The 20,038-nt window shown below is 32.6% G+C and overlaps 1 protein-coding gene across 1 annotated transcript in view; it reads left to right on the forward strand.

Moving 5' to 3' along the window:
• Positions 1–5,449: 5,449 nt before the first annotated feature.
• Positions 5,450–20,038, forward strand: part of LOC131663063 (head-specific guanylate cyclase) — a 43,195-nt gene continuing 28,606 nt past the window's right edge. Inside the window, exons 1-2 of the mRNA XM_058933140.1 lie at positions 5,450–6,292; positions 15,558–15,631. Coding sequence (XP_058789123.1) covers positions 6,032–6,292; positions 15,558–15,631 — 335 coding nt within the window. The 5' untranslated portion in view covers positions 5,450–6,031. The remainder of the gene's footprint in view (positions 6,293–15,557; positions 15,632–20,038) is intronic.

Here is a 20,038-nt window from a genome sequence, read left to right on the forward strand (position 1 = left end):
CTGTGTTCATATATACAGTCGTTTCTTTCGTAAGACCAAATAATATTCCTAGTGGAATATGAGCACTTCAGCCATGTAGTTTATTCTCTTGTAAATGGTTGCTGTATACAGTATATGAGGACATTGAAATATTCGCTTAATTTTCTCGTTTCCATTGCGCTCGAGATTAGCAAGCATGCACGTGGAAAGCGATGCTCTCTATATCATTATTACAAGTATATTATGTAACTGTCTCTTTTATCAAGCAGAGTAGTTTGTACGAGAACTTTTGCTTTTGATTCTTATATTCAATATACATCTCACATTATAGGCACACAACTTACATTTTTGAATCTACAAATTATTGTATTATCTGAAAAATAGTCTTACAATGTACACAATGATAGTATTCTTCCACCCAAGAGTATATAACGATAGAACAATTAAATATAAATGTTTGTACGTTTAATGCTTGAGATTTATATTACGTATCTATAAAACTTGTTTTTCTCATGTATCCTTAATAATTTCATTCAGAGTTCATAATGATCGTGTAATAAATATTAAATATTTATCGCAGCACTGAACGATCCACTATAACTCTAAGCTAAATTTGAACATTAAAAAAGAACTCTATCTTTTTGTATCCAAATCAAATATCAGAAGAAGCTGAGACAAAATGTACCCTGGAGAAGAGCAATCTCTCGAGAGTATATTATAAAGAACGATATCATAAAAACCTTTCTCCGTAGCATCTTGTTAAGTATAATGTGACAACTAATTCGCTCTATTGATGTATTATAACTCATTATTCTCCCTTTTTTATCAAAATGCTTAGCTTATTCATTCAGCGGCGAACTATAGTATTCAATAAATAAACTTTTTTAGAATTTTATTCTACGGTTAGTAGACTAACTGACATTGAATCAAAATAGTGACGGAACAAATCATAAACGAAGAGAATTAATACGATTGAAGATAAGTATCATCCTGAAACCGATGGGTCAATGAATTAAACCCAATTAAACCCCAAAAATATAAATTACAGCATAGATTGACATTTTCTTTCTACGACTTCAAATTATTACGTAAAACGTACGTGTAACATATATCTTGATTTTAAAACCACCGGACTTTGAAGAGATAAAAAATTTGATGTTTGCCTTTATCTCAAGTCTTAAATCTATATACAACGAAACTCGATATTTAATAGACTTTTTGACGTGGCTGATTGGCATACGACTTCTGCGTGCACCATGCCGATAAACAGTTTATAAATAAGCACGCTGTACAAATTACATCTGCATTCGTTTAATTTAAACATACCTTGAGTTACTATATTTTACCGTAATTTCTTCTGGAACTGCTTATCAATAGCGATCTTTAGGACGGCCGTTAATATTTTTATGACAACAATTGTAAATAATAAAAACGCGGATAATTATTTTTCCATTTGCCTATGAATGGTATAGTTAGTTTAATACTAAATGCCCTCTGTTTTTCCTGTATTGTCATAGTGACTCTGGCTATATATTATGTGATTGTTCACAGTCGTTTTACACTAATAAAAGCAACTCTAAAGAAAAAGTGTTATAAAGGTTTTCGTTATAATTTTTTATGATGAATTAACTTCAAGGTATTTTTTTTAATTTGCCTATGAATGGTGTAGTTTGTTTGAATCTATCTAAGCTCGGTTTTATTTAGGCCTTAGTAAGTTAATGACGATACACGTCGGACACCGAAAATTGACCGATCAGTAACCTTTCCCCACTTGTTAATGTGTGTTAATGAATGAAATGATCTCATCGCACTAAAACTTGACAATGACCTGGAAAATTTGTATAGGAAGCTGCTATAAAGCTATTTCACCAAAAATTGGTTTAGAAAGTGTTTTGAGTTTTCGCCAATCACGTGATTGAAATATTTTTCGAAATAATTAATTATTTTATATGAAACTATGCAGGGATATCGATAATATCAATAATGGATGCTTCTTCCTTGTTTTTCTGAAAATTAACAAAATAAAACAAAATTTAGATGTTCGGAAGTTCTCGATTTTACAGAACTTTTACCAAAAAATGAATGCGAAGGAGAATTATGACAAACCTTTTCTGAAATGAATAAGAATAAATGTTGAAAGGGTTTTTTTTTTATTTTTTTGAAAATAGGCGAAACAGTAAAAATATTGGTTGAATTTTTTAAAAACCGAACCTAAGCTACAAAGTAGTTTTTAAAAATCGATAACAGAAATTTATAATTATGCAAATAAGCAATAAGAAACTAGAAAGTATTTTCAGTTGGTAATTTGCGCATTTCTTCTGTATGATGATTTTTCACTAGGCTAAAAATTCTTAAACTCAAGCACGCTTAAACTTCTTTTTCATATTTTATTGATTTTAACGTTTTTATCTCTACAAGTTAACATTACTATACTTAGCCAACACAAATCTGCAAGTTCATCCAATGTGAGCTGTACTCACTCATGCAATTGCAAATCTAATTTATTGTACTTTAATTGCAAATCGTCGTGTCTATAAATATTTCAACGTGTGTTTCAGATAAAATTATCTTTATATTCATTGCTATGTGTATCTTTGATGTGATAACAACTCACAAGCAATAGAAAGATTCAGAACGTAATTGTCTGTCTTGTCTTATATTGAAGCTCTACAGTGTCGGAACATTAATTCCATAAAGTTGAAAATCGACGTGCATTTTCGTTGATTAAGCACCAGTATACCTTGACGGTAGATTCGACCTCCGGGAACAATTAAAAATGATAGAACTATCACTGATCAATAGCACAAATATAACACCACAGCGCTGTATCACTATAGCACGCGTAAATTCAAAATCCGAACTTATTCCCGTTTAAGTATAGTCTAATATTAGTTTCACCTTTCTTAATTAAAGTTGCAGCAAACAAAATTAAAGTAGGTAGCAATTCTTCTATTTCTGCTATGATTTTTGATAATATCTTACCCCATTACTCGCAACTCATGATACAATTTAATGTCGATATAAACAACTACATAAACAACGTAACAATCATAACCGAGTACGTGTCTACCTATTTCTCATCGTCATTGTACATTGTATATCATTACTAGTGCATTTTACTCGGATATCTTCGAACCAGTGCCTAGTTGACACATTATAATAACGTAGGTATAAGTAGTACGTAAGCTATGCATTAATTAGTGCAATCGATATTGTTAGACTTGGTAGGGCTATGAAGTTCAAGCGAAATAAAAAGGAAAAAGACTGCACAGAGTTACAGCACTGAGCGATATGAATAATTAAGTTCTGCTCCGAAAATGAGGGCAACCGGGTGCAAAAAATCGGCCAAAGCGTTTCACAAAACTTCCAATGAAAATTCAATACGAGGTGGTCTGCTTGGATAAATTTTGCCTTTCATGCGTTCTTTAATTTTTTTCAGCATACTCTGATTGTTACTAAAATTATATATTTTCTTTACATTTAAGTTAAAGTGATCCTGCTGTCATTGGTTTTGTTTCAACCACTACAAAAGATGCGTTACTCTTCACTGTCGAAATTTGAAGATGAAATAATGTGACATGGCATGACCTGCATAAACAGTACTCGTCGAAAAACAATACAATTGTCAGTCATTAGGTAGAGCAGTTAAAAAACAAAATAATACGTAAGCATGAAAAGAGAAAAAAAGTACGATGAAAATTAACTAGTTAGCCAACAAAGAAGAACAATTTTAAAAGAAGACGGTTAACAGTTAGCACAGCTGCTCTTGACATGAGCGGTTGTGAGTTCGAGTAGAGGCAAAAAGCTGACTAGGTAAAGAGTTTGTTTAACGTACGCGTGTGCCCTTAACTAGACGCAACAAAGCGCAAACGATGTAAGTTTGAGCAAAAACTAAATTAGGTCGAATGAAATGGACGAGCCAGTACATTTCTCTTTTTCTTATTTTCTCTCTCTTTGCTCTTTTCTTTTTCTGTTTTTCTTTCCTTTTCGATTACTTGGCCATCTAAGATTTGATAAAGAGGTCTCTTAACCATAGACGTTTATATGAATAAACAGTTAAGCAAGAGAAAGAGTCTCGAGTCTATACAGACATACAGTTTTACTGTAAGAGACGAAGAGACGCCCGTGAAATATTCGCCAGCTCGAGCAAGCGCTTGCGCGCCAATAACCCGCTTCCGCGCCCTCATCGTCCCTTAGTTTTCGTCTTTCTCAAACACCGTCTATAGCCATCTTTCTTACTTACCTTTGTCGACTTGCCGTTAGTTTTCCAACATTTCTTTCTTCTAATCCAGTCGCTTTTACCGCCTACTTCATTTTCGCTATTTCCTTACTTTCTCAGGGGTAACAACACCCTTTATCTGTTACTCTTTCCTTTTTGTTATTTTTAATCTTTTCTTACAATTGTTCCTCTATTTATTATGTTCGTTTTTTCTTTCTCATTTTAACCTGTTTTTAATTCAAACCTATGCGTTTTGCACATTGATTTAGCGTTTAAATATAAAAATGTAATGAGTTCTTTCATGCTATTCGTTCTTCGAATCTTATAATAAATATTGGATCTAGTCAACTTATCTTACTGCTTCCAGTTCATTACATCAGCTACTACTCGACTGATTTGACGATTTAACATACGTAAATTTTAGATTTTCGTGAACTTGATCGATTATTCAGCGAACTGAATAATTTATAAGGCTTGCAACGTCAATGTCAGTAGAGAGTTCAAATAATGAAATTCAATTGATCATTTGTAAAATATCATTCTTTAAAAAGGGGGGGAAACTGCTTGAAATTAAAGGCAAAAGTTGAAATTGAATATCGATACTGTGGATAACATCTCCGCATTATTCAATCACGTTGAGATTTTGATTTGTCCAGGACGAAGTATTTTGACTTAAAAATGAAACGAACAGTGAACTGCATGAAACGCTAGCGAAACAAAAAACGTGCTAAAACTATTAAACATTGCATCTTATTGCGAGTAATTAATGATGAGTTTGACATCAATAGGAAAACGATATTGAAAATATTTGATTAACCAGTACCGATAGAGGTTGGTATATTTCGAGAAAAGTGTTGTTCTGCGAAATTTGAAGACGTTTGAGCTTTGCGAAGGTCTTAGATGGTAAAAAGCTTTGGGTGTGCAAAGACTCGCTGGTCCCGAGTGGCAACGGTAGCTCGCACATGTAAGAGTCTCGGTCGGTCGTCGGGCAGGCGGGCGAACGAGCTTCCACCACCCCGCCAGCCTTGTTCTCCTCCCCCTCGTGTGCTTGCTAGCCTCGTCACCCCGTTTTACTCCCCCCTTTAGGCGCGCGCAAGCCAAGAGAGAGAGAGAGAGATAGAGAAAGAGAGAGAGAGAGAGAGAGAGAGAGGGAGGCAGAGAGAGAGAGAGGGAGAGACGAGAGATGGCGAGAGGGAGAGAGAGAATGCAAGCAGACTGCGACCCGCTCAATTCTCGAGGGCAGTATGGCGCTGTGCGCTCCGACACGCCAGCACTACGTTCGATTGCGCTCGCGTAAAAACGCAGCAGACGCGCGACACTGAGAAGCAGCAGCGGCCCCGAGAGAAAGGACAGTCGGACAATAGGGAGGAGAGGTGGCTTGCAAACGAAGCCTCGCCTTCGCTATGAAAACATAGAGCATAAGGGGAAACACTGTGCAGCAAGCTAACACGAGCGTTAATGCAGTAGCGAGCTTCCGACGACCGGGAGTCAAAGCGGCGCGTGGCGTCGGTGGCGTGCAGTTCTCGTCGCACGTGGACGTGTTCCGCCATCCGATCCACTCCAATGAATGGTCGCTCGCGCTCGACAGCGCTCTCTGCCCCCTGGCCCGTCGATGGTGACCGGCCTCGCCTCCTGAAGCCTACTCCGCGAGCCTTCTTCTGAACCTTCGCTGATTTGACGTTCGCTCTGGCACAAGCCCGCCAGTAGACAATTCGCCACGCTCGTCGTGCAGCGTGGCATCGATGAGCAAGCTGTCGCTGTGCAGCTCGCGCCCACTCGCCGAGCACGTGCTCTGAGTTGAGCTAGATCACGCTAAGCCAAGCTAACCACGAGATGACTTGTCCGTTCTCGCAACTGGCACGCCTCGGCAGCACCGACCAAGATGACGGGACCAACTATGACGCCACCGGGGCCATATCCAGCAGGCAGCCGCAGCACCACAACAAGGACGACAGTAAGCTCAAGCCGTGCCGGCAGGCCTCGGTACAGATCACCTCCTCGCTGCTCGGCGAGGAGATCGACGAGTCGGAAGACAACCAGACGCTAAATCTCAAGCACCTCAAGGCAGCCGTTCTCATGCTCACCAATCCATCGGTAACACGCCCAGATATCTTTTACTCTCAACAATCGATCCCCTACTGCGTGCACTGCTTAACTTTCGATGCAATGCTCACTGACCACATTCAATATAAGCTCATCCCACGTTAACGTGCCACAATAGCCCAAGCGAATTTTTATAATTATATCGTCGGTTTATTGCACATTCATTCGAGTCACATAAATTACATGAACCGAATAATTCTACGTCTGACCATTTACTGAATATACTACTTATTTCAAGATTAAACGCAAGAAAACGTAACATGTCCTTGAATAATTACGACTTTTCTAAATTACACTAGGAATGAGTGACCTTCATACTAAGAAAAATTTCATTTTGAGAAAATCCTCTTACTATAAACCGAGGTTTGCTTGTTTCAAGAATAGTTCTTTGTCAAGCAAAATAATTCTATTACAACTGTATTTAATGGAAAATTCCCTCAGCTTATGAGAATTCCTTCTGCGAATTATTATTTATTAATCAAATTTTAATTAACTATGCATAATAACATATCGATATTTTTCAATTTCTTGGAAAAAATAATCAACGTACAGACTACGAGTTAGTTATTTTGACCATCATCGTCTTTCTAAAATTATTCTATTGATTATAAAACTAAAATCAACTTCTTCTCAGGAACAAGAACCTGCCGAATTCCTCCAAATAAGCACATTAAGTTATGGAAAGAAAATACAAATATTAATATTTCTTATTTGAATAATACCATCTTTGATTTTAATCTCAATAGTTTTAAGTTAGTACAAGAAATTTTCAAATAATTATACCATTATATTCCTCATTTTATCTTATATTTATTATTCTTATTATTATTTTGCTTAAACTTTTCTTTATTGGTGTGTTAAATCGTTCTAATAAATATATCAGTATGCCGTATGAAATTTTTTTATCTTAAATCGGTTGATATTAGCCCACAAACTAATCGTGTGTATATAATGTTATTTATGACATTCCTTTAGCGCCGTACATTATTTGGAATAACAGAATAAATGAAAAACATTTTTTAAAGACTTAATTTTTTCGTTAACCCCTGGGCTCGAAGATGGAGTACTTTTTCAAATAAGATTGTTCTTTTTTTGCATTTCAGAATATCGACATCAACAAAGAAAGTATTTCTAGAATATTCTCATTCACTCTGACGTTTATATTTGTACACGGCGCAAAATCTATTTCATAAGTAAACTGATATGTATATACGCAATGATGTAAAGAGGCATAGAAATACTTTAGATTTTGAAACTTATAATTAAGAAAATTAAAGTTTATTCCAACTAGTTTGAAACGAAAACAGTTTCATGACGATATTTATGTCAGAACGGTTATAGAGCAACAAATGAAACATTCAATTTTCACTATTTAACACTCGCTTAAAGGGACTAAAGATCCCCCGCTCTCTAATAAAGAAAACTTTTTATTGCCCATGTTAAAAACTAGTTAATTTTCTTAAAAATACTTTGTAAAATTTTTTCAAAATTATTTGGTTTCTGAAATTTATTGTTCCTTTCATTGACATAAGTGTTTTTCATTCTCTTAAAAAAATCTTTGGAAATTGTATTTTTCCCTTGTATTAAATAAATAAATTTGCATATCCATCTAATGCAGACTTCATTCTTTGGTTACGAGAACGATACAACAGCGACTTTTTCTTGTCTCGTGTCCATTCTTCAAGAATAAAAGAAGATCTCAATAAAATTCTAAGACAACACACTTATAGCAAGCAGGCGAGTCGCTGCTTAGATGTATCTTGGTAATAAACCGAGCCCGACCCTTTCACTTCGAAGTAATAAACTTTATTGGTTGCTCTTTTTATGCGGATTTAAGAAAAACAAACATTGTCGCTGAAAAATAGAAAAGAAAAGTATATTCGTTGCTCTCCGAAGTTTCTTAAAGACAGAAAATAGACACGAATACTTGGTACAAAAGTGTCGTTTTAACTACTTGAACATCAATTTTATAAAATATTGTAGAATATTTTAGATTTTCTTGTATTTCTATATCTAAAAATTCTTCATTATTTACACTGATAATGTTTTCTTACTACAAAATGAATCATCTTGGAATTAAAGGATTTCTAATAATTGTGGCTAAAATATGATTTCCTTTTGTAACAAAATTATTCTCTCATAACAAGAGGAAATAAATTTAATTATTATATATTTTTCCAGCAAGAACCTTTATAAATTCAATTGAACTTTCATTGTATATTTTCATATTTTTGAACGATTATAACAAATATGCCATGAGATCTTTTTGATATATTCAAGCCATTTACAAGTATCTTCTGGTAATATACATATGTAACTCAAAAATAAATAATAATAAATAATATTAATGAAGTAGACATTTCTATTAAAAAATGTATTGTGAGTGTAATAGACTGATTGTAACTTCTTTAATTTTTCTATCGATTCACTTTTGTAAGAATACGAGCTCAACCTATATAGATATAACCGTCATTTCGCACTGTATAAATAACCTCTCACTAAAACAGCGCGTAAAAGAAAACTTGATAGTGAATTTTCATTCAATTTAACTAAAATGATATCTTACGTAAAAAAACTTAAATGAAAAAAAAACAATAAATATTTTCATTATCTATGGGCTTATATATAGAACTTAAATTCAAAATAAACGAAAACATCTATGTTTGTTCAAACTTAGTGAGTCCTTGTCCTACTTTACTCACCATATTTGGTTGGTATAAAAAAAAATTCAACTCAAAAATGATGATACCAAATAACATTAGGCTATATGTTTTGAAAATTTACTAAAGTAAAAGTATTACAAGTAAAAGTATTACTCCGTCTTAGCTACGATTTTAATCTTACCCCTATTCATTAGCAAGGCTACCTTTGCTTTGAACTATTCATATTATCTGAATATGAGAGATTCTCCCATAAGTTACCCAGACAGTGACTGAACTCGTATTAGTAGAAATGAAGGAAAACAGAAAATGGAGCTAAAAAAGGCATATTTTGGTACTATGGTGTTTCTGAATAATCACTATAGCCAATTTTAGATAAGGTCAAAATGCCTGATTTTAATATAGGAGAACTATATAAATTTGATACGACAAATTCATTCTTTCACAAGGAAAGTATTCCGTGGATGGATCACTGATTTGGCAATAATTTTAGAAGCTCTTTCTATGCGTGAAAATATATGAGAAGCCATGTTTATAAAGTAAAATAGTAAATTGTTCTGCTAGCTGCAGATAATTAACATCAAATAAGAAAATATATGTTTATTTTAATGGAAATAGCTTGTTCTATAAGCATCAAAAATTTTTTATAATTATACCAAATAGAATCTAAAATCTAATTTCTTTCGATAAAAACAAATTGTTCAAAAATGTTAATAGTTGCATGATTAGGCTAGAAAGAATTTTCATAAAAATATCAGACAAGATTTTGATAAAAACATTTTACAGAAGATTTGGTTGGTAAATTTGAAAGCAACGTAATTTTTCATGATGTACATGACATCTTCGTGTATTGAAAAAATACGACTAAAAGAAACATACTCTGTTTATAATATTATCTATACAAACAAAGATGAAAAGACAAAACATACAAAAAAAAGCAAAAATACGACTTTGCGCACGTCTGAACAAACTTAGAATTTTTCTTTACCCTCGTTGCACCGAAAAGCACTTTACAACATGTATGCGGGAATGAGATGCCTGTCTCGTATAAACTTTTTCGAAATTTAAGAACTGCATTTTGGGATGAGCTCCCGTAAGTTGAGTTTGACACCCCGACTAATCATACAATTTATTCATTGATAATCTAAATTTAATTTTGTAACTGTTAAAAATGGTTTTTTTTAAATATTACTTTGAGCCATGATATTGTAAATTTAGTAACTATTTTGCAATAGGAATTAAATACTCTTACACTTGGTTTGTCTTAGTGACCGATTTTGAAATGTGAAAAAATTGAATGTTAATAGATATAAGTTATTATTCACTACTAATTGAATGCAAGCTGCCAGAGTGCCAATGTCCGATAATAATATTTTTTATATCTCTTTTTTTTTTGCTTTTTTTGCTTTCCAATTTTTTTTATAACTTCTGCCACAATCCATGCCCGAGGCCTAGATTTACACACGTCCGGGAAAGCAAGCGCGTTTCAAATCTCGTCTCGCACACGACATATCGAAAAATAAAGTTAGATACGTGTGCAAGAAAATGATTTCACCCGCGCTTTACTCAGGTGCAAACGTCCACAAGGCTTAAATCACTTTCGCCTACTAGTATCGAAATTTACTATTGGAAAGTGAAATAAATACGAAAATTAATTGAGCATGCTAAATTTATATAGGTTTGAAATGCATTTAACTCAATTTAATGAAACATGGTGCGATTTATATACATTTTTGGTAGTTGGGAAGCAATGAAAGGCAAATATCCCGCTATGTGCTTTGACTTAAAAAGCCGTATATAAAATCATGAATATTGTAAGCTATATTGATCAACTCCCGAGCCATATATTCTTCTTTGTATTACTTACTCTGTATTAATTGAAGAAAAACAAGTCAGTATCTTTTTTATGTATTCCAAAGTTTAGAAAAACAGAATTACGCATAAACATTCGACAAATGAACAAGGTGGAGGCCATAAAGAATGGTATTATTTTCAGAATTGTTACAGTTTTATACGAAACATATCGATATAGTTTGTCAAGTAAAAAAATAGATGAATGTACGTGTTAGCTTCAAACGATTAAATGTTTATAGAATTCGCTTTCTGCATATAATGTTATGCATTCGAAAAAAAATTTCTATTAAAGTTGACTCCGCATTATTGCTACATACACACACACACACTTATGTGGCGGAAAATAAGAGTAAATGTATAGTTTCGAGTTGATATTTTAGTAGTAAAAATTCATATGATTATAATTCATACGGTTATTTTTAAGATAATGAAAGTAGAAACAAATAAGCTGAAGTGCTGAGTATTTTCATTTTCACTTTGTGAAACTAGAACGAATAAATCTTTTCGTAAAAGCAAGAGGCTATATTTTGGGATTGTTCTGATTATTTTCTATTACTAAGTGAAAATCTGATATTTAAATATATAAGATTAAAATAAATATTGTAATGCAACAATCTTTATTCGAACAGTAGAATAAACGCTCAATAGTAATTTGACCTGCATAATTGAAAAGAATTAGAAGGTTATTTATCAGTCTTCGATATGATAAATCATGAGTTTGAAATACGCGAAACTGTTATACTGAACCGTATTTTTCCACTGTGATATATGTTTCGTAAAAAAATTAAAAAATTCACCTTTAAAAAAAATAATTTATATTAAATATGTGAATCAATGTGTGCATCTTCCGTTACTAGTCTATAAAAAGTTTGTTCATGATTTGTTTCATATGTGTAAAATATATACGATATATTGATATTCCACATTGCTTATTGAAATAAAAAATTTCTTTGTAACGTATTTCATGATACATAAAACAGAAACGAAAGAAAAAGTAAACTTAACGTTTGATTACTAAAAAATAATTTATAAGAAAATGTTGGTAAAAAATGATGTTAATATTGTTATATATTAGGTGATAAATTTAAGCACATTAATTCGAGAAAAGAAAATAAAGGAATAGGATTAAGTTAAGTAGAAACTGCCTTGGAAAATTTTTAGTGACAGGATGAGGCGCAGATGTGAACAATTAAATGTGAACACTACCATTTTTAATAGAAACTTGACTCTTTAATGAAACAATAAATGTAAATAAATTTAATATAAAATAAAATAAAACTAAGACCCTGAAATTCAGCCGGCATAAAAAACTTTATTCGCACATTCTATGCTCCACGTGCCATCGAACACGCGCACTCCCTTCATCCGTTGCCAACAGCCCTCAAACTGTATATGTACCTTCGGTGTAAATGAAACGCGAGTCCGTATCACTTCTTAAGCTGAGAGGGGCCATCGCCCAATACTGCCCCAAAGAGCGCCTCGTGTTAGACACATGCGCGTGGCAACGGACAAGTCATGTCGACACGAACGGGAAAAACACAAACGCCGACCGCTCGAGCGCCGCACCGCATCTTCTAAACTAAAATACGAAATTGCGCTCACATTTGTCAACACCTGGAGCGCATACGAAGTGAATATTTCTTAAAAATCTTAGTGTTCGCGCCGCATGCGCTCCATATGTAAGTGATTACGAACGCGCTTTCACAGATAATAAAACGATTATCCCTTTTCTTTTACATAACTCATAAACTGTTGCCACGTGAGCCCAAGATGAGAAGCTACCCCTTTTGCTAAAAGGGAGTTGAGGCGCGAAAGGAAGAGAGTTCAGTTCCGCAGAAACGTTCGGGTCATAAAGAAGCGCTCTGGGCTCTGTCTACTCGTTCTCGACTTCAGTCTCGCTTCTGCAAGTGTAAGGGTGCTTGTCGTGCGATCGACGACATTTCGTGAGCGTGTCGAATAATTTTGTTGCGTGACCTCTACGTAAGGACACCAGCGATGCAAAAGGGCTAGGACCAGGAGTGACCTATCTAGCTGAGGATACACCGTATCCTGTGGGGTGGCTTCCTCTCAGCAGCATCGGATCTCTCCATATCAAGGGACCGCTGACTGCATCATGCTAAGCCTGGGATACACCCTACAAAAAAAGACGCGTCGAGCTTGTAAGCGTTGTCGTACGAATGGCCATTCTACCCCTAATTTGTGAAGGCTAAGCGAGCCTCTTAAAGTTAGTAATAGGCACTCACTAAGTGTATTATCATTGTAAGCCTCTTTGTGAACCCTAAATTGATGGCTTGTTCCTCTTGTTAGCGCAGAGTTTTTTTATCCCGGAGAATTTCAGGGTTTTAACTTTACTTTTTTATTTTTATTTTTACTTCGTTTATCCTTTTGTGTATTTATCTATTATATTAATTTATTAGCCTATTAAAGGTTCAAAATAGATAAGTGTGTAATATCTCTGAGTCTATTTCATCGCTCACCCCTGCACCCAAATTTTATCCGCCTCTCTCGCTCTCTCTATGGAAGAAGGCTATGACTAGATATAAATATGTATATTTAGTGTTTATTTGAGTGAAATTTAGTTGTGACTAGACCAAAGCATAAAAATCCAGTACTGGTATGGGAAAAAGCCGAGGTCTAGTCACATACAAGATAATAAGTCGCCAACAATTTTTCGCTACAATTTCGCGAAAGTGCGGGGAACGTCGTACAGAGCAGGTTAACGGTCGTGTATGTGGGTCGAAGGCGCGATTACAGGCGCGGAAAGCTCTTGCTTACTTACGGTCGCATGTAGTAGCCGGGCTAAAGGTGAGAGACCGTCTTGATCTGTCCACAACGTCCTGTCGACGTCTCGAGAACGGGTTCAGCCCTTGCCACCGCGTGGAGTATGGGCGTCATAGCCGCGTTGGAGAGGGTCTCCCGGAAAGGCGTACTGGACGCGTTCCCCTGCAGCCGCGTGGTTTGGGCACCGACGCAGAGACCGCAAGAAAACAGTTGGTGCTGATAGAACAGCGAATTTACGTACTACTTGAACGAGTAGGCTAGGGTAGATGATGAGAGTTGCACGATAGTCAACTTCAAACTGAAAACTCGGATCGCTTCTCTTCCTTCAAGAGCTATGCGATCATCCATTCTTCTCTTCGCCACAAGCGATAAGAGTTAAAAAGATCGCATCTCAATTGGGCCGTTGGTTCCGGGTTGGCCCATGCTCGTTTGACTGCAGCTGGTCAACATGTTTTGAAAAACTCCAAGCGAGAGCGCAGTACTACGCGTGTGGCAGATAACTATCTCGAAAACCCAGGCGCCGATTCAGCTGTAATACGTGCGCCCACCCGAAGTCCTGCGAAAGAGAGAGAGAGAGAGAGAAAGAGAGAGAGAAAGAGGCGACCGTAGAAAAGAAGAGAAAGCGCACGACAATTATTAACACAAACATCGTTTAGATTTTGATTAACGGGACTAACCACTTTGGTTGGTTGGGTTTTTAAGGTTTCAAACATTTTAACTATAGACTTAACATTCTGTTAATTGTGAAAGCATAATCACGTGGCAAATTTGCGAAACATTAGCTTCCTTATGTCATGTTTTTATCTTTTCAGTTTACTTTTTACTAATTTAGGCATTTTAAAGCGAAATTCCTTTTCTCGCGGTATTTCAATCACTCGATGGCTTTCACGTCTTTCTTGATGCCTTTATTTTTATCATTTTTTTTTCACTAACAGTATTATAGTTGATATTCAGTCAAATTAACCACAGTAGGTGGCGCGATTACTTCTTCATTACTGACATTAATTAAACCTGTTTTCATCTTGAATTAATCGCCACCTTAAGTATTTTAGTCTAACAAGTCGAATCATCGTTATTTCAAGCAGTATGAAAATATAAATTTAATTTTTCCGACGTACCTTTGAGAATTTTAGCCGTAACAGCCATAACAAGTTTTTTTAGACATGCAGCAGTTATATCGACATATTCTGCACTTTTGTAATGTGTTTCACTATCGAATTCGAAGGATGCATTCAATATGCGTGGAATCGCTAACATGAGCAGTACTTAGTTCGACACCGATTTTTGTTCGAAAACGTGAATCAAATTGTCCCACATGTTCTTCGTAGTAGAATGCCCAAGTAAATTCTTCAACTGAGAGTACTTCATAGTCGATGATATGAGATACAAGGTAAAGCTTGATTATCTGACATCGTTCGCTTGCACTGCTCACAACGTCGTCGATTATGTTATTCACAAATAAGGTTTTCATTTGAAATTCCCAGCTCAAAAAACTCCATCCAATTTCGCCACATACTATGTCGAGATTTCGTTTGCCATTTTACAAATATTTCAAGTGAAATACGTGTTAAAAAACTTTTCATTATTAGATTATCCTTCGCGTTTTCAAAATTATTCGTTTTCAGCGACTACGTCATTAAACCTGGAACCTAAAGAATCAACTTACGCAAGGCTAAATATGATTGGAAATAAATTTTATGACTTGAGATACGATGATCTGAAATCATAATTATAAAACAAGCATCATCGCACAAACAACAGAGTACTGTTTTATAAGTTACAATAACCTATCTTAACATTGCAATATCTTATTTAAATGTCGTTGGATGGTTCTTTGAAAGATAATCTGCGGATGTTGATACGTGCGCATAATTATAAAAATATTTAGAAAAATATGCTTTTCTTTAATAATTATTAAGGTTCGTTACAATAATGTAATAATGATACGTGTACTTTTTCAGAATGAAGTGATAGCACTGGCCTTGGACTCTCTTTTAAGTAAAATTGAAGTGCCGCCTGTAGTTGCAAAATCTGTGTAAGTATTCTAAGATTATTTACTGAACTATCTTCTAATGTTTATTGAGTTTACTTGTCTATATTTATTGAATGTTTTACAATAGTTTCGGTCATACATAAAGTTATAAAATGAATATAAAAATCTCTTCATTCGTACCGTTGAATAATTTTTAAGATTACAACTAGTTAGCAGAAATTTGTAAATTTTAGAATTCGTTTAACTATAAGAATTAGAAAATTTATAATCATCTTTTTTACAATCACTTACATCTTTAGTACTTCTTTCTAGTAAATCTTGAATATTCATGCTATAATTAGCTGTTGATGGGACATGGTTTTAAAAACAAGTACATTCAGAGTTATAATTATACTAGATGCTTAACTATAATATGCGATACTTATGGTATTATATGTTCATTTGAACTTGTACTATTCGGTAACTTAGTTGACATAGTATATGTCGGCTGAACAGGTTCAATTCCCACCTCCGGCAGTTTCCATTGGATCTAATATAGAACGCTAACGCTACGTTAAATAAAATTATCCAATTTCATTGAGATTGGCAATCTCCGATGAAGTTACCGAAAAATACAGACAAATACAGAAAAATAACGTACAATAACATCACTTTAGGTATAATCATTATTATTCCTAAATAATACGTAGTAAATCATTTGTCCATGTAATTAATTTTCAAAACTTCATATTAAGCTAAATCATATTACGTACCTGATTATTACAAATTAATGACTTGAGTGATTTTATTACTATTCGAATTTATATAACCAACTTATACATAACATCTGAAAATTACATTATATTAACATATAGATCTTTTGAACTATACAAATAATTTTTTTTTATAATCCATCAGCTCCATAATTACTTAACCGACATCCATTCCAAATCGTCTTATGGAAAAATACTGTAATTAACTAGCACAAATAAACTTTCTATAAAAAATACTTGCACGATATTGTCACGTGTAAACCGGATGTATTTACATTCATTCGTTCAATCTTATAATGATTTTTTTGTAGCAATTTGAAGATTAAGTTTTGTATAACTATTTGATGATATGATAATCTTCGACCAAAGTGGTTGCAACAGTTAGTTACCAGGCAGAAATAATAGCTAGCTCTCTCGCTTACTGTGAGAAATATTTATAATAATGTTTTCTTACCAAAATATACTAGTGAAGTGAAGTGATACCCCCTGCTAAAAAAGTGCCATTGGTGCTGCTCATTCAAAATAATTAATATTGAAGAGTAATCAATAAAATTTTAATAAAATGAGTAGATCAATAGTTAAGTGACGACTAGAAATCCATCATTATCAATGGTGACAAATGGTATTCGTAATAAATAGTCCAAATAACCATTCATTTTAATCATAATGAATCGGTTAAATAATAATTTTAATAAAAAACAATTTAATAGTATTTTTATGAATCGTACTTGATAAGTTATAAAAGATTTTAAAACAAAAATTTCTCAATACTATTTAATCAAACAGTTTACTGTCGATATGAATGTACATCCCATAGCACTTTATCAAACAGCTCCTTATTGATTTCAACTAATGATGAATGAGAGAGCCACAGCTAATCGTATTTAATATAATTGTATTTTATAATTACTAATGGTTGCTTTAATAATAATATTTTTAAAAAAATTTACATATTATAATATGTAAAGATAACAATTTAAAAGATTTGGCTTTGCACTCGAATGAACAGCGATTTAATTAAAGTAATTGTATTCAACACATAGTGTGAATGATTTTTATTGAATTAAAGTATTAATTCAGTTGAAATGATTTTTAATAATTGTCAATTATTTTAAATAATATTAAGCAGAATTGAATGTTTTGCAATAATAATAAATAAAATAAATAAAATAAAAATAAATAAATTACATAATAAAATACTCTGTATTGGTAATTTTTCATTACACTATTGAATTTCAATATTATTTGGTAAGTGAGAAACGCCCTATCAAAAATAATTTATGCATAAAATTTTAATAAACAGAAATCATCAGTTAGTAATATTTACTCAGTTATTTAAAATTTAGAGCCGTTTATAAACGTCAGATTTTCTGTTAAATAATGTTATTAAATAATAACAGTTTTTTACAGTTACTAATAATTATTTACATTTTTATTCACCAAAATACATTAATTTTAAGAAATAATAGAAACAAATAACTATAAATAACTGTAAATAACAGTTATCACCAATTATCTATTGGTATAAAATATTAGTAACTATTATTTGCAGTTGATTATAACGATTTATTAATTTGAGCAACTAAATCTGGCACACATAATTTTTTATTTCGTAAACTATTATTAACAATGTACATTTCTTCTTAACCAGTAGTTTATCTTAAATATTTTCTAGTTAGTCTATTTTCTACACTGTCAGTTTCTTTAAACTTTTTTATATTGCAGTCAACAGTTTGACTACTAATATTTCTTTTTGATCATTTTGATTATAATGATATCATTGGTCCGCACTGATTGCCAATAAACAAACTACTAACTTATTCAACGATAATAATTCATTTACTTTGTATATCCATATTTATAAACAATCCATATAAACGTAATCTACTTTTCTTTCGACTTATGTTTAGTAATATACTGCAATAAACATTTCATTGAATAAGATTCATTAATCTAAATATAAAAAACAATGTATGATATTTTAATATTAACTAACTTTTTTATTTCTTTTTAGTAAAGTAAAGTAACTTTCAAGTAAAAAATAGTAATTTTAATTATTAATTATTTGAGAACAACAAAATAAACATAGTTTTGCAAGTATTTCATTGGCTACACTTTAGTGAAAATTAAAAACAATGCATTAACACCCTAAATAATCGAAAACAATTTTTTTTTTTTTCAAAACCAAATTTGAACTACAGATCTTTGTTCTATAGATAACACTACATCTTTTTTCTGTCTAGATTTTTTTTCTATCTCGCTTATTGTTTTAAGTATTCGCATTGAAAAACGAATCTTGTTTTTTTACAAGAAATGCTTTAACTAGGTAAAAAATCTTTAAAAAGTTATAAAATATTGATGAATTATTTTTTATTAAAAATATTATTCAAAATGATTCATTATGATTAAGATTAATGGTAATTTTTACTATTTATTACGATTACCATTAGTAACTGTTGAAATTGATTGATTTCCCACTGTCACTCAACTATTGATCTATTCATTTTATTAAAAATGATTGATTACTATTGAATATGAATGATTTTGTATTGAGATCAATGGAACTTTTTCAGTAGGAATATATTAAAAATTACATGTAATTTACGATTTTATTTATTGAAAATCATTAAAATGTATGTAAATCTGTTCAATTGAATCTAATTAAATATTGTATTCCGCTAAAAAGTATTGAAATGATTTAAAAAATATTAGATAGCCATCCTTCGTATCAAGTGCGATTAGTGATAATTAAAAATGATTAAATTTCAAAATTTATTTATCAATATTCAATAATCATTAAAATCTATTTGAATTAGATAACTGTCAAAGAACTATGTCTAGTAAAAATATAAGTGTTATGTATATTGATTATAATGATATATATAATTGATTATAAAAGTACATAATAAAACTTTTCCGTAAATGTATAAAATTCTAACACGGATTGGAAAAAAGCGCTTACGGCTCAATGGATAAACCCTTGACTAGCAATGTCAGGGTCATAGGTTCGAATTCTGATCGATATGACAAATTTGTAAGTCAATTTGAATTGGTTAATAACAATTACTTAATGAAAAATAAAAAAATAATAGAATAGAAAAAGCTGATATTTTTGTGTCAATATATAATATATAATAATCATTAGATTTCAAAAACTCGACGTATCGACTATATTTGATCATTATTACTACTCTGATCGAGAATTAAAATTCATTGATTTCTTGTCAATGGTTTTTAATAGATATTTCTCAGCAGGAACCTGAGTTGGGTATTGACTCCGACACTCTCTTCCCCGAGGAATGCCAGTGTTCTATTTCTTGAGTTACCGAGAGCAAATTTTTCTTATCACTTGTCTGAAACAAATTACTTTAATGAAACAAATTATAATAAAAATAAGAAAATATTTATTTCTATTTTTAAGATTATATTACAAATTCTTGACTTCAGTAATCCATACTTCTTAACCATATTACATTCTATACTTTAAGAATATTTTGTAGCAAGCAACACGAGCTTTCATAGCTTTTACAGAAGTCTAGAAACCGTACAACTCTGAAAGTAGTCTTTTTGAAGTTAGTTAATGGTTTTAGGGACACTAATTTTAATGAAGTAGTTTACAGTAGAGTACAAAAAATGTACTTACTTAAATATATAAAAATAATATAACTATGTGAACAATTTGAAAATCATGTAAAAG

The sequence above is a fragment of the Phymastichus coffea genome, unplaced genomic scaffold (genome assembly GCF_024137745.1).
Source record: "Phymastichus coffea isolate CEN01 unplaced genomic scaffold, Cenicafe_Pcof_1.1 PCOF00031, whole genome shotgun sequence".
Taxonomy (NCBI): Eukaryota; Metazoa; Arthropoda; class Insecta; order Hymenoptera; family Eulophidae; genus Phymastichus; species Phymastichus coffea.